The sequence below is a fragment of the Musa acuminata genome, chromosome BXJ2-6 (assembly GCF_036884655.1).
Source record: "Musa acuminata AAA Group cultivar baxijiao chromosome BXJ2-6, Cavendish_Baxijiao_AAA, whole genome shotgun sequence".
Taxonomy (NCBI): Eukaryota; Viridiplantae; Streptophyta; class Magnoliopsida; order Zingiberales; family Musaceae; genus Musa; species Musa acuminata.
The window spans coordinates 35,280,581-35,296,376 of record NC_088343.1 but is presented as its reverse complement, the minus strand read 5'-3'; the positions used below and the strand labels follow the sequence as shown (position 1 = coordinate 35,296,376).

The 15,796-nt window shown below is 38.4% G+C and overlaps 1 protein-coding gene and 1 long non-coding RNA gene across 4 annotated transcripts in view; both read right to left on the bottom strand.

Moving 5' to 3' along the window:
* The window catches only part of LOC135615362 (calcium-transporting ATPase 3, endoplasmic reticulum-type-like), a 67,758-nt gene extending 66,665 nt beyond the window's left edge, over positions 1 to 1,093 (bottom strand). The window contains exons 1-3 of one of the 2 annotated variants that reach the window (XM_065113720.1): positions 967 to 1,093; positions 834 to 884; positions 697 to 730 (exon numbers count right to left, since the gene is read on the bottom strand). In XM_065113720.1, coding sequence (XP_064969792.1) covers positions 697 to 730; positions 834 to 884; positions 967 to 999 — 118 coding nt within the window. In that variant the 5' untranslated portion in view covers positions 1,000 to 1,093. The remainder of the gene's footprint in view (positions 1 to 696; positions 731 to 833; positions 885 to 966) is intronic. The other variant, XM_065113719.1, reaches the window with a different exon arrangement.
* A 953-nt stretch (positions 1,094 to 2,046) lies between these two features.
* On the bottom strand, positions 2,047 to 8,585 carry LOC135615361 (uncharacterized). 2 transcript variants are annotated; one of them, XR_010487991.1, is made up of 5 exons: positions 8,448 to 8,585; positions 8,312 to 8,362; positions 8,174 to 8,207; positions 6,939 to 6,956; positions 2,047 to 2,173 (listed from the first exon to the last, which is right to left on the bottom strand). It is a non-coding gene; the product is annotated as an uncharacterized LOC135615361 (long non-coding RNA). The 2 variants fall into 2 exon arrangements; XR_010487990.1 differs by lacking the exon at positions 2,047 to 2,173 and adding an exon at positions 3,513 to 3,558.
* Between the last annotated feature and the right edge of the window lie 7,211 nt (positions 8,586 to 15,796).

The window sequence follows — 15,796 nt, the reverse complement described above, 5'->3', positions numbered from 1 at the left end:
ATATCAATTGTTCAAAAACAGAAATAATCAATCACATACTAGGGCAGCTTCACAGATAAGCAATTAGTAGTTTCTTATTGTCCAATGACCCTTAGTAAAAACTATGATAGAAAAGAGATCAATAATATATCACGGCAACTCGATGAGCAATCATAGTTATGCATAACATGATCAGATTAATTAAACCAAGTTAAGAAGATTCCTGCTTTTGCTAGGGAAAACTATGAGACCAACGCAGGGTGTTGAGCCCTTTAGGAAGCTGGTTGATGGATCTATAGAATCAAGGTTTGTCTGAATTCATGCTACCAAGAATCTGGCCCTCGATCTATCAAACTTACATCAATTATGTTAAATTCCCTCCTCCACTGTCACCTAATTACATATCCTTAAGGCCAACAACATTCACCGGTAAAAATATCAACTTTTTACAAATAGAAATTGTAGACCCTTGTCCAGCAATATAGCATTTGACTTGAGCCCTAGATATAGACGAAAACTATTGAAGAGCTTGGTTGACTATACAGTTACATCTAATTATGTACAACAAATTTCTATCAAAAGAATTTAAATCGCATAACAAGTTCAGTACTATATTTCCTTTCTTTTTTAGATGTATGTCTCTCGACCTAAGATATTAGCTCCACCTGACAAATACTTCTTTTCCCTATTTAAAACACCAAAAACAAGAACTCGTACCGTTTCTGCCGTATATCTTCGCATTCTCGGCAACCTGAAAAAGGGAGGGAAAGCATAAGGAAACGCTCCATTTATGACCACAGCTCGGACTAAACGAGTTAATGAACGAGCAGATAAAGAAAGACACGCGTTCCTACCTGGAAATCCGTAAGACCCTTGGTTGGATCTACACCAAATGCTTCGAGAACCTGAGGCCACGGTCAGAAGAACGAGGACTAGAATCACGAATTGGTCGAGATCCAACATCGAGCGAGAGAGAGCCAGAATTACCTCGGAGACGGATCTGGCGTACGCGTCGTTCATCGAAGATCAAGCGGCGGATCGAGAAGAGGATGAAGACAGAGACGAGTGAAGGGGGACTGGAGATCTGAAGCAATGGTGTGTTTTTCGCCGGACAAAGAACCGTAGGTTAGGTCTTTAAGGGGGCCATCTTGGGGAGGCAACGGCACGTTAACGGAGCTGACGGTGGCGTGGGCAAGAGAAAGGCGTTCCTGACTGACGGAGCGGGCTCAGGTGGGGGCACTCGCCGTTAGTGGGCCGGACACTGGATGCGCGAGGTTGCCGACGTGGTTAGGATCCTAATTGAGATGGCTCGATCTTCCTCTAACATCACAACGGTTATGGTGCGAATTGGAGGGTACATAGATAAAAGCACAATTGGAGAGGATCCACGACTGGAAGCTATTTATTCAAATAGTTTTTATCGAATCAACTTGGATTTATTTAGGAAAAGGTCTGTAAGTAAAGAAGCTAAAGTTGCCAACGGCCGGTTTTCTAATGTCCAATTGAATCCGGTCCACGTAAACCATGTTTTAATCTAATATATATTCATATAGAAAATTCAGATTTCGAGTTCGAACACATAAATAGTTCTATCGCCAATGTGTTGAATTTTTAAGAAATTAAAAATCGAGTTTAAGCATTCTTTAACTAGTTTTGAAATGAGTTTACAATTAGGCGTTTTCAGCTTACAGTATTAATTTTCGAACAGATTCCAAAGAGACGAAATTGTCTTCATTTTAAAAAGACGTTTTCAGCTTACAGTATTAAATATCATCTAATATTCTTAGCCACTTTGGAAAGGTTTAAAATGATTCTATCAACGGGACGAGGATGGCGACCACAATCAAATAGAAATAGAAAGGAAATACGATCTAAGCAACACTTTGTGAACAAAAAGATTTGAAGAGAGAAACAGAAGACTTAAGAAGATATATAGCGTGCATAGGTTCTTCACATCATAAATGTAGTTACAGAATTTACCAATAGCCATGCTGCAGGGTCGAAACAATGTGGTCAATGACATGTCATGACATCCACATGCAACCTGTGCTAACAGATTAATTTTGTATCAAAATACTGCATATAATGGTGGTGAAGCTTCCAAAATGCCGAGTCTTTTTACTTTCGGATGGACTACTCAGAAAGAGACCACAGCTTTACAAACAGTTGTTGCTCAGAATGATAGACCACACAACTAAAGCAAACAACAAAAAGGGGAAACTGTGTCATTTACCTCTTTAAATTTGCAAGCCAAACAATTCAATTATTCATCAAATATCACAGAATATTGATAATATTTCCCATTTAAATCTTAATTTGCAGAGCGAAGATGGCAAAAATATCGTTTAAACACATACAAGACCCTTGTTAGAATGGGAAAAATTAGGAACATTCAGGTGCTATTTGCAGTATCCTAAAATTGGAATTACAACAGAAAGACAAAGAAATAGCCAATATAGTGCAGAAGATGTTAAGAACCAAAGGTGAGATAAAGAGTATGTATAAAGGCTAAAACCTTGTAATGTTGCAACCATATGGAGTCGCTTAATACATATTTTTCCCATCACTCTGCTTTATACTAGGTAACATCTCCGTTTATATCAAGAACATTCAACTCTCTTTTTATTGTTTCTAATAAAGTCCTTATCCATCCTTCAAACACTAGTGTTAATCAACTCATATTGTCTAAGAACAACATCTATAGATATTTATTTCAGTATATATTCAAACCAAATTTAACGATTTTTTTTATTTTATTCTTTATCGATATTTTATAACCTAATTGCTCATGAATGAACACATTTAATTGTTTTTTCATACTTCCTAGAAATTTCACACATACACCTCAGATGTATCATTTCAATTAAAAATAAATAATGTTTCTTAATTTCACCTTATACAAGTTACAAAAATGGCTATATTTAGCCATCAAGACATAACCATGCAACTATTGCTCTCCCATGCATGTTTGACAGGATAGTAAAGGCGTAATTCACATCCAATTATCTGACTTACAACAATATAAAACCATTAGCAACTACATCATCACAAAACATCAATACCTACCATCATAATGCTTGCATTAGGAAACAATTCGTAACACCTACATATCCTCCATCCCCTGCTTTGATGATTTCGGGTATCCTTTGTATTCCAACTTAACCCCCATATTTGCTGAAATAATCCTGAACTTTAGTCTCATGGCATCCATCATCTCCTGAACATGCTCATTTTCAGGGTCCAACAATGGATACTTCTTAAGCAGATCTCTCAGTTGTTGGATACTTTTTTGGAGCCTAGATGAGAATGACCCTGGATCAACTTGGATCAGTGAGTTCCACACATCAACACAGCCCTGATAAAAGCCAAGCTCCTCCCCAACTTGAAAACCCATCTTCAATCCCACCTCTCTCCCCTCCTCTTCACCAGTTTTCAAGCCATCTCTATACCCATCCTTGAAACCTTCTTGGCACAGGGTTTCGTCCAGAAGAACAATGGAATCAAAAATGTCAGAAGCATCTCCAGATGTTTGCTCCATGCTTACGATGGAGAACTTGAGAATAAGCTCAGTAATGTCACCTGGCCCATAACCAAAATAAAGGAAAAGCAGCTAAGCATGAAGAAAACATTCCAGCTAACTTGAAAATGTGTATATTTGAAGTCAGTATCTAGCCACCACATAGAGTTTTTACACAAGCAGCCAACAGCCATCGCAAAATCCACCTCTTTACTTTCTTTTCCAAGTTCATAAAGTAGAAGAAGGCCATCAACAGCTTACAGACAGCACGACCAAACATATAAGGAAGTCTTCTCATCTCCAAAGAAGAGGAGGGAACCTAATGCCAGATTGATGTTAAGATTTTTCTTTTTATACACTCAGTGGTTGGCCCTTTAACTTTGAATTGCCAAGTATGTATTATTGTTGTTTTTCTTCTATTTGCATATTACCCTCAAGCAGCATACTATGGTAAAGTTAAAATAAATTCCTTCGATTCTGTCTTCGATCTGTGTATTACCCTCAAGCAATATATTATGGCAAAGTTAATATCAATTCCTGAGATTGTGTACATGGTGCCTGATATATTTGAGGGAAATAAAAGTGAGAACACTCATATTACAATCAAATTTTGGTGCTAAATCATATTTTAAGAAATGATAGATCAAACAGGACAACCATTTGATAAATTGTTTTTTTCACCCAGAATCAAAACATAACAGCTACAAAGTTGGGATCGCGAAAGACATAGTCGCAAGCCAACCAACCTAAATCAGAATGTAAAGTCAGGAAAACATGGTATCAAGATCAAAGAAATCGAAGAGGATTCCTTGTTTGCAACCATTCAAGATGGGAAAGAGAGAAGAAGAATCCACCTTTGATCAAGGCTATCATCTCGTTATGCCGGAGATGGAGCAAAGACCCGAACGAGATGGAGCGAGGGCAAACCGTGATAGGGCAGAGAAGTAGAAGAACAAAGGAGTCTGTGGAACTCAGCTACGGTTCATTTTATCACCCGGTCTGAATCGGTCCATGTTATAAAAACCGCTCAATTCGTCGGTCGATGAGACGGTGCGGTTCGATTCTATTCAGCTCCCTTTAAGTCAGCCCGAGTATGGTTGTTCAACGATGGAGTGATAAAGGAAGACTCGGAAAAGGATACGGCGTATTGTTAAGAATATTTTGTATAAAATTTAATATAATATTTCGGGAAAAATGTTAGCTTTAGAAAACGTATATAAAAGAAAATTAGTTCGAAATAATTTGCCACTTTCATAAATAACTTTAAAGATGAAAATGATTACGATTTAGAATAATAATGATGATGATAAGGGTGTATAGAGACAAGTTGAGTTTTCACTTTTGAATAGAGGAGAATATTTCTTCTTCTTTCTCTCCACTTCAAGTACACCAACGCAGCTCGGTAGTGTGTATAAGCTCCAGAAACAACCGGAGGTAATGTTCTCCCCTATTTAAAAGTGAAAACTTTTAAATAGTTTGAACTAGTTTAAAGGTATTGTTAACATCAATCTGGCATTAGGTTCCCTCCTCTTCTTTGGAGATGAGAAAACTTCCTTATAAGTTTCAACTACTATGTACCAATCAACATATTAAATAACTTAATACAGCACAAACCTTGTGCCAACTAGAACAAGCCCAAATTGCCAAGGGTGTGCCTCCACACCCTCAATAGAGTAGGACAAAATACCTTACTTGTACTGTACGGCACACCCACAAGAGCAGGGCACAATACCTTACTTGTACTGTACACATTAAATAACATGCCTTGGTAAAGTCAGTATGGATATCCTGCTTGATACTTCCTAGGACAGGTATGTAACTGATCCATGTCAAGAAATAGACACTTTCTTTTTGAAGTCCAAGAGTACTAGGTTTAGGCTTACGATTAGAATTTTCTATATTCAATAAAGGGATATATATATATATTCATTCCTGTTTGAACACAAATTTGACTTAAGAGGATTAAGTAACACGAAAAGAGTTTTGATGGCTAATTTTGATGGCTAATGGATTTAGTTATTGCTGATGTCTCTTCATTCAGATTGTTGTTTTTCCTATTGCCTCTCTTTCAGATGTCTTTTTCTTATTTCCTTATTCCACATTCTTTTAACAGACTTCTTCCTGCTTTTAAATTTGAGAAAATTACCAAAAAAAGTCCCAATATTTTGGAACTCATTTGTTTGTTCACTTAATCCTGTTTTTATACAATATTAAGTACATCAGTTTTACACCATGTAAAAGTATCCCAAGTGCCCTCTTTTGCCCACAAACCTTTACTGCACAGCACCATTAAGATACCAGCAGTGTCCAAGCCACTTGTTAAATAAGAAGTTTGGTATGCTAGTTGAATCTGGTTACAAATGCTTTTAGCCTTTTCAGTGAAACAAAGATGAGTTAGCTCAAGTAACATCCCCTCAAGGTTAACATCAACCATAAACACGACTACCAAGGTGGACACTCTCTAAACTTAACATTAATTAACAGATTCAATTGCCAGCCCTTGTAAACAACCTGCATATGTTGAAATTCATACTAGCACCATCAAGCTTGGCATGCACATAAGAATACTATTAATTTCAACAAAATTTACTTTGTAGATCCTCCTACGCTCAACTATAGAAGGTTTCTTTTCTCAAGCTTGAACTGCAAGAGATCCCTACTCTGCTAGAGCAATTGCTTAATTACTCAGCGGTACACAACTCAAGAGAATTCTTAGCAGAATGCCAACAAAGTTAACAAATAGATTCTCAAACTGTAATAACTATCTACATATGGTTCCAAAGAATACCAGGGATGTACACCATAAACCACATGCTAACCACAGGTAGAGCTAGATAACTTAATACATGAACAACAACAAAATCAATAACAGCATATTAGCTAAATAGCTTCTCAGGATTTAATGATAAAGAAGAGAGATCCAATGGAACTACAGTAGCATATTCAACTTTAAATGTTATGGAGTACTATAGCTAAGCAACAAAATTCCACAGGTATTTGACATAAAATTACAAGGCATAAGAAAGAGGTCATATGAAATTTGATTTACAAAAGATTCTACATTTCACGTTGAAATGGAATCGTTAAAACATATGCCAAGCAAACTAGGCATATTGTGAAGTAAGAGTCATAAAAGCTTTATAAGCCAGTCAAGTTGAAACCTAACCATTTGAGCATGCACATGCAGAACCATAAGATCACTTGGACTAATCTCAATTACCAAATTTCTAGCATTAAACAAGATTGTTACGTAAGATCTAGGAGAAGATAAGAATTACATGTAAGTGTTGCACATTAAACTAAAGATGACCAAATGAAACATAAATATCTATCATCGTAGAGCTGAAAGATTACAGAAAATTAAAGATACATGACAAAGTAATGAAAGTCAAGTATCTAATAAAAAGATAATTTCGAAAATGATAACAGAGAAGTGACTTACTTTCTTCTTGAGGCAGTACTGCAGAAAATGCAACGCACAAAGAGAAGGAAGCAACAAAAATAAGTCAGATGTCAAGTTAGAAAATGCATAAAAAAGCAAAATTTTTCAAAGTTTTAGCTACTAAACAAACATAGAGTTGACAAGGAGTAACTATTCTACATTAAATTATTATTTAATAGAACAACATAGATTGAATGCTATTCAGTTGTGATGGTGTCGAAAAAGGTGAGAAAGCTACAATTACAGGTATAAGAATTTCCTTCTCATGTATATTTTGGCAATTTCAGGAAGAAATTAATGATGAACTTTTGAAGTTCACCTTAGACTATTATCACAAAAGAGTGCCAAAAAAAATATTGAAAAATGTGATAAAAAAAATAGAAGATAAAAAGTTTTATTGAAGTAACTTTAGCTTAAATGCATTAGCATGTCCCTCTCCTATTTATAGGGATTAGGAGGGAGGATTTTCCTCAATAGAATTGAGGATTTTTCTCAACAGAATAGATAAGATTTCCTCATATAGTTAGGGAAATCTTATCTTCTATCATGCCCCGGTGCTCCTGACAAGGATATCAATCTTGAATCGATGCAAAATATGGTTTACAAGCAAGAGGTTTCATGAGTAAGACAAGAGCATATTGCTGCTGCTATTGTTGTTGCTATGGCTGCGACGGCGACGGTTGTGGCTGCTGACTGCAATGATGGCAGAAGAGAAATCTACAGTAATGTTGCAGTGATGCTACTACAACAAAGGAGGAAGCTACAACATAGGAGGAAGGTGCAGCAGAGGAGGAAGCTGCAGCAGAGATGAAGCAGAGGAGGAAGCTGCAGTAGAGGTAGGAGGTAGCTACAGCGAGGAAGAAAGGTGGGGCAATGTTGGTGAGCACAGCACTAGAGACGCCGCAGATGAAGGGAACGGACGTTGGGGCAGAGTGGCAGTGGAGAAGACAATTGTCTATTTGTCGCACCGATGGGCTAACGATGGAAAAGCAACAATGATAAGTCGGCAACGAGAAGAGAGAAGAGAGCTTGGGGAAATCTTCAACAGAATAGATAAGATTTCCTCATATACTTGGGGAAATCTTATCTTCTATCAAAATGTTCAGTACTATATTTCCTTTCTTTCTTAGATGTATGTCTCTGGACCTAATAAAGATATTAGCTCCACCTGACAAATACTTCTTTTCCCTATTTAAAACAGTAGTGAAACACAAGGCAGAAACAAGAACTCGTACCGTTTCTGCCATATATCTACGCATTCTCGGCAACCTGAAAAAGGGAGGGAAAAGCATAAGGAAACGCTCCATTTATGACCACAGCTCGGACTAAACGAGTTAACGAACGAGTAGATCAAGAAAGACACGCGTTCCTACCTGGAAATCAGTAAGACCCTTGGTTGGATCTACACCAAATTCTTCGAGAACCTGAGGCCACGGTCAGAAGAAACGAGGACTAGAATCACGAATTGGTCGAGATCCAACATCGAGAGAGAGAGAGAGACAGAATTACCTCGGAGACGGATCTGGCGTACGCGTCGTTCATCGAAGATGAAGCGGCGGTTCGAGAAGAGTATGAAGACAGAGACGAGGAGTGAAGGGGAACTGGAGATCTGACGCAATGGTGTGTCCTCGCCGGACAAAGAACCGGGGGTTAGGGCTTTAAGGAGGGGGCCGTCTTGGCGAGGCAACGACAAGTTAACGGAGCTGACGGTGGCGTGAGCTCGCGAAAGGCGTTCTTGACTGACGGAGCGGGCTCAGGTGGCTCACTCGCCGTTAGTTGGCCGCACACGGGATGCGCACGGTTGCCGCCGTGGTTAGGATCCTAATTGAGATGGCTCGATCTTGCTCTAACATCACAACGGTTAAGGTGCGAATTGGAGGGGACATAAATAAAAGCACAATTGGAGAGGATCCACAACTGGATGCTATTTATTCAAATAGTTATTATCGCATCAAGTTGGATTTATTTAAGAAAAGGTCTGTTAGTAAAGCTAGGGATGGCAACGGCCGGTTTTCTAATGTCAATTTAAATCCGGTCCACATGAACCATGTTTAAATCTAATATAAATTCAGATAGAAAATTCGGATTTCGAGTTCAAACACATAAATCATTCTATCGTGAATGTGTTGAATTTTTAACAAATTAAAAATGGAGTTTAAGCATTCTTTAACTAGTTTTGAAATGAGTTTACAATTAGGCGTTTTCAGCTTACAGTATTAATTTTCGAACAGATTCCAAAGAGACGAAATTGTCTTCATTTTAAAAAGACGTTTTCAGCTTACAGTATTAAATATCATCTAATATTCTTAGCCACTTTGGAAAGGTTTTAAATGATCCTATAAACGGGACGAGGATGGCGACCACAATCAAATAGTGAACAAAAAGATATGTAGAGAAAGAAACATACAGTAATTTATTGATATACAGCGTGCTGAAGAAGGAGTTAACATAGTATACTCATTAGACTTATATAAGTCAATCATATATATTACTCACTTTCGATGTGGGACTAATGAGATGTTACAAGTCATCTATGCTTAGAGACAGGTCGTCTAATGGATCTTGTGTTACACATTATTGATCCTACAACCAAGTATTGGATTGAAACGTAGTTTTAATAATGAAAGATCTTCTATATTGTGGCATAGACGATTAGGGTATATCTCCAATGAAAGAATTGAAAGTTTAGTGAAGGATAATATTTTGGAACATTTAGACTTCACTGATTTTGATGTTTGTATAGATTGTACTAAGGGAAAGCAAACTAAACATGCAAAGAAAAATACCACAAGAAGTAAAGAACTCCTTGAGATTATTTATACTCATATCTGCGGACCATTCTATATTCCTTGTTTTAGTAAAGAAAGATATTTCATCACATTTATAGATGATCTGTCCAAATATGACTATGTTTATCTAATACATGAAAAGTCTCAAAACCGTTAATACTCTTGAAGTGTACATAAATAAAGTCGAGAGATAATTAGATAGAAAAGTTAAAATTATTAGATCTGACAAGGGTGGTGAATTTTATGGTAAATATGATGAATATAGTCAGAATATTAGTCCTTTTGCTAGATTCCTAGAACAACGAGGTATTTGTGCTCAATATGTATTACTAGATGTGTCAAACGATATTGTTGAAAGGCGAAATCGTACTGTTTTGGATATGATTAGGAGCATGATAAGTTTTTCCTCTATTCTTGAGTCAATATAGGGTGAAGCTCTTAGGACAACTATGTATATCTTAAATAGGGTTCCTAGTAAGTCAGTTCCATCAACTCTATTTGAGTTATGGACTCGTAGGAATCTTAGTTTAAAACATTTACATATTTGAGGGTGTCCTATAGAGATAAGAGTATTTAATCCATATAAAAAGAAATTTGATCCAAGAACTATTTTAGAATATTTTATTGGTTATTCAGAAAAATCCAAGGGATACAGATTTTATTGCCCTAATCATAGTATGAGGATAATAGAATCTGGTAATGCAAGATTCCTAAAAAATGATGAGATAAGTGGGAGTAAAAAATCTTAAATAATTAATTCTGATATTGAGGAGATTCAAGTAAATTCACCAATATATCTCATATTCGAGAGATTGTTTTTCCTCAAATCAATGAGAGTATTGACGAGGGTGAACAACATAATAATATCGAAGAACTCTCACGTGTTGCTACTGATGATCTTGTAGAACAATCACAATTGACAACTTTGAGAAGGTCTCGAAGAAAAAGGAAACATGCCATTTCTGATGATTATGTGGTATATCTATAAGAATCATATTATGATATAGGAATAAAAATAGATCCCTTATTGTTTTCGCAAGCCATAGAAAGTAATGATTTTGGAAAATTGTATGATTCAATGAAAGAAGAGTTAAAATCAATTGTGTAGAATGGTATTTGGGAACTCATTGAATTGCCCAATAATTATAAAATAATCAGTTATAAATGAGCCTTTAAGACAAAACGTAACTCAATGAGCTATATCGAACAATATAAAGCCAGACTTATGGCAAAAGGTTTTTCTTAGAAACAAGACATCGACTATAACGAGATATTTTCTCTACTTTCTAGAAAGGACTCGTTGATAATTGTCATGGCATTAGTAGCTCATTATGATTTTGAGTTACATCAAAATCATGTGAAAATAGCATTTCTAAATAGGGATCTGGATGAGAAAATCTATATGGAATAACATGAAGGATTCATAGAAAAGGAAAATAAAAAGTTGGGCTTTTAAATTTAAAAAATTTATTTATGGCCTTAAACAACCTCGTAGACAATGGTATATAAAGTTTCATAATATCATTAGTTCTTTCAGATTTAAGGAAAACACTGTTGATCAGTGCATATATCTAAAGGTAAGTGAGAGCAAACTTATTATATTGGTCTTATATGTGGATGATGTTTTACTTGCCAATAGTGATCTTGATTTATTATACAAAATCAAGATATTTCTCAATAAGAACTTTAAGATAGTTGATATAAATGAGACGGCCTATATTATTGTAATTGAAATATTCAAGGATCGATCTCAAGAATTATTACGATTATCTCAGAAAGGATATATTAATTATATCTTAGAGATATTTAATATATAGCTTTGCTCAGCCAATGATATACCTATTACTAGAGGTAAAAATTTTAGTCAAAACCAGTACCCGAAAATTTATTTAGAAAAGAATCAAATGAAGAATATTTCTCATGGGTGTGTAGTTGAAAGTCTATTATATGCTTAAACCTATACAAGACTTGATATCAATTTTACAATTGCAATATTGGGATGATAGCATAGTAACCGAAAAATGGAATATTGGAAAACTACAGAGAAAGTAAAGAGATATCTACGGGGGATTAAAGATTATATGTTCACATATAGGAGATCAAATCAACTTGAAGTGACAAGATATTCATATGCTGATTGTTAGTGTAAACAACTTTATGTCGTGACCTCGGGGCCAACACGGCTTGGTTCGGGTCCGAATGGACGGGGATCTCAAACGACGTTCCTTGAGACCGCTGAGGTGGCCGATTACGGTGGTCAAGTCGGGACGTTGCGTCGCTGTCTCCTCCGGGCAGGGGCTCGTCGTCCGCGCGACCGGCGGGGACCCTCAACTTCGCACCTGCACAAAGGTCGGGTCGGGAAGCTCGACCCAACCCCTCCGATGATCAAGTTAAAAGATGTGGAGGGGGTTTCAGAAGAAGTGTTTGTGTGTCTCCCTCCTTTTCTTTGATGAACGAGAAGGTATTTATAGGGAAGCTTACTACTACCTGATGTGCTTGCCCGCAGGAGCAGGATCGTACCTCTGATGGTGTCTGACATTGTCGTTGGCGTTGCGTGAAGAACCGAACTGCCGCAGGGCATGGGCGTGCCTTGGTCGTCGTTCTCCTCTGCCTCGGCCAAGCATGTTGGGTCAGACGACGATGAAGTCGTTGTCTGAGAGCGGGTGACGTCAGGGCACATCGCGTCGGCATTATTGCCCTCTTTGGGCAGAGTGTCGTCCAGGCGTGGCTGACGTCGTGGCGCGTCATGTCGCCATTATTACCCTCATCACTGATTTTACAAATTGCCTCGATAGTAGGAAGTCTACCTCAGGATTTGTATTCATGTTAGCTGGTGGGGTAATTTCTTGGAAAAGTGTAAAGCAATCGCTTATTGTATCGTCAATAACGGAAGCTAAATTTGTGGAATGCTTTGAGGCCACAAATTAAGCTTTATGGCTATGAAATTTCATCTCGGGACTTGGTGTGGTTGACTCAGTTACCAGGCCACTAAAGATATTTTATGATAACACTACAGTAGTTTTCATCCTCTAAAAATGACAAGTACTATAATGGTTCCAAGCACATCGAGATAAAGTACTTGGTAGTTAGAGAAAGACTCTAGAAACAACAAGTGTCAATTGGGAACCTTAGCACCACTATGATGATTGCTGATCCATTGACAAAAGCTTTACAATGTAAAATATTTAAAGAATATGTTCTTAGAATGTGGCTTGTAAGCAAGTCATAAAAGATATAGCGATGTATGTTTATGTGGATGCTATTATCGATATTTTTCTTGCTTAATTAAATTTATTTATTTTTTAATCCTGTTTACATTTATGTTTATGTATATTATAATTGAATGTAATAATATGATTCGTTTGACAAGACAAATTACAAGGGTTATTACGGACTATATAAGGAAAAACTAACAATGTTGTGGTACATAGAAGAGAGGATGACATTGATGATATACAACCGCTATGACTCGCATGTGTTAGGATCGAGAGCACTAAGAGGGGGGGGGGGGGTGAATTAGTGCAGCGGAAATCTTTCAGCGATTAAAAACGAAAGTTGCGTTCATTCGATAAAAACTATTTTGATGCAAAAGCCGATTCTAAGATTACTTATGATTAAGTGCAATTTACGTCTAAACACAGTTTACGTCTAAGCACAGTTTACGCAGTTTGCGTCTAAATGCAGTTTGCGTCTAAATGCAGATTGCGTCTAAGCGCAGTTTGCATCTAAGCGCAGTTTGCGTCTAAGCTCAGATTGCGTCTAACCGCAATTTGCGTCTAAGCGCAGTTTTCGTCTAAGCGCAGATTGCGTCTAAGCGCAGTTTGCGTCTAAACACAGTTTTACGTCAAAACGTAGTTTACGTCTAAACGGAGATTCGGAAAGATTTGAACTTAGACACTCGTTCGTAAAAGCGCAGAAGGCAGTTTGTAGTTATAAATGGAATCAAAATGTAAACGTAAACTACAAAGAAACTCGTTCGTAAAAGCGCAGAAGACAGTTTGCAGTTATAAATAGAATCAAAACGTAAATGTAAACTGCAATGTAAAGATCGTACGAAAACATCGATTTACGTCTGAATGCAGATTCGGAAAGATCAGAACTTAGAAACTTGTTCGTAAAAGCGCAGAGAGTAGTAGCTATGTAGGAGGTTTGCAGTAATGATAAAGTGCTCAAAATAAAAGCAAACCAGAGATTTAGAGTGGTTCGGTAAGTCTTGACCTACTCCACTTTTGGCTTCCTCCACCGACGAGGTCACCGACGTCAACTAGAGGCCTTCCTTCAATAGGCGAAGGCCAACTGCCCTTTTACAGTTTCACTCATTTTGACGGGCTCAGGAGATAACCCTTACAGAACCTTTCTCTCCTCTCTTTACAATTCAAGACTTGAAGAACAGAAAGAGGAGAACTTTTGGACTTAACACAAATTTGAGCTCTTAGAATCACAGAAAAGATCAAGAATTCGGTGTAGTTCTACATCTTTTCAGTGCTGAATGGGTGGGGTATTTATAGGCCCCAACCCAGTTCAAATTTGGAGCTCAAAATGATCAAATCCCGGAATTCCGGGATCATGCAGTTGCACCTCCTGACTGGAGAGGTTGCACCGCCTGGCAGAGCTCGAAGACTGAGCCTCTGGGTGGTGCCACCTCTATCAGGGGCGGTTGCACCTCTCTGCCAGAGCTCGAAGACCGAGCTCAGGCGGTTGCACCGCTTGACTGGGGAGGTTGCACCGCCTGGCAGAGCTCGAAACTTGAGCTCTGGCGGTGCTACCTCCTGACAGAGGAGGTTGCACCGCCCAGTCTCGCTCGAAGACTGAGCCCTGGGCGGTTGCACCTCTTGGCTGGGGCGGTTGTACCGCCCAGTCTCGCTGGGAGACATAGCCTGGGCGGTGCTACCTCCCTGCCTGGGCGGTTGCACCTCCCATAGCAACCTGGGTCCGAATGGGTTGAACCATTCGACCCAATTTGAGTTCTTCAGGGGCCCAATTGCCCCAAGATTAAGCTAATGGGATCACCTCCCATTTCTAACTTAATTAAAGTGCTAACTACGATTATTTCCTAAGACATATTCTGCAGCTTGCTTCGGTGCGTCACTCACTTCTTCCGGCGAGTTTCCGGCGAACTTCCGTCGATCATCCGATGAACCCTCGGTGATGCTCCTGCGGACTTCCGGCAAACTCCTAGACTGCGACGATCCACTTGGCAAGTTCCGACGAGCTCCTTTGGCAAGTTTCTGGACTTCTCAGATTTGTTCCCGCAGAACCTCCGACGACTGTCCGAACTTCCGTCGAGCTCTCGAACTCCCAACGTGATCATTGTCATGACTCCGGCGCAACTCCTGCTGCATGTCTTTCTTCCATCGTAGTTAATCCTGCACACTCAAAACAAAAACTTCGATCGAAACAAATAATCCTAAGCAATTAACCAAGTTGTCCGGCATGTCATTGGTCCCTCGACGCTTCGTCCGATTCTTCGGCGCATCGTCCTTTCCTGCAGCCTATTGCCCAATCGGCCAGTTGACTCCGTAACTACGATATCCTTGGCACAATACCCGCTCTTCTTGGCCCGATGCCCGAGTCCACGGCCCGAAGCCTTCTGTCGATATGTCGACCGATCCATCGGCCCGACGTCCAATATTCTGACATGTTCCTCCGGCACAACATGATTTTCCTGCTTTAATTGTCTCATCCTGATCGAAGCATCCTGCGTCACTCAAAACGTAGATTAAATCATAAACATATATCAAGTAGTTTCATCATCAAAATACGAGATTCAACAATCTCCCCTTTTTGATGATGACAACCACTTGATGACGGAGTTAAACTTAACTCCTGGAGTTTAAACAAACTCCCCCTATCAATATGTCATATTGATAGAAACTCTTAGATTCAAAAATCTAAGCAACATGTCATCATAAACGGAGTTAACCTTAACTCCCAGAGTTTAAGCAAACTCCCCCTATCAATATGCCATATTGATAGAAACTCTTGGATTCAAAAATCCAAGCAACATGTCATCATAAACTTATGCATAACATGTCATGTCATCAACATACTTCTCCCCCTTTGTCATCA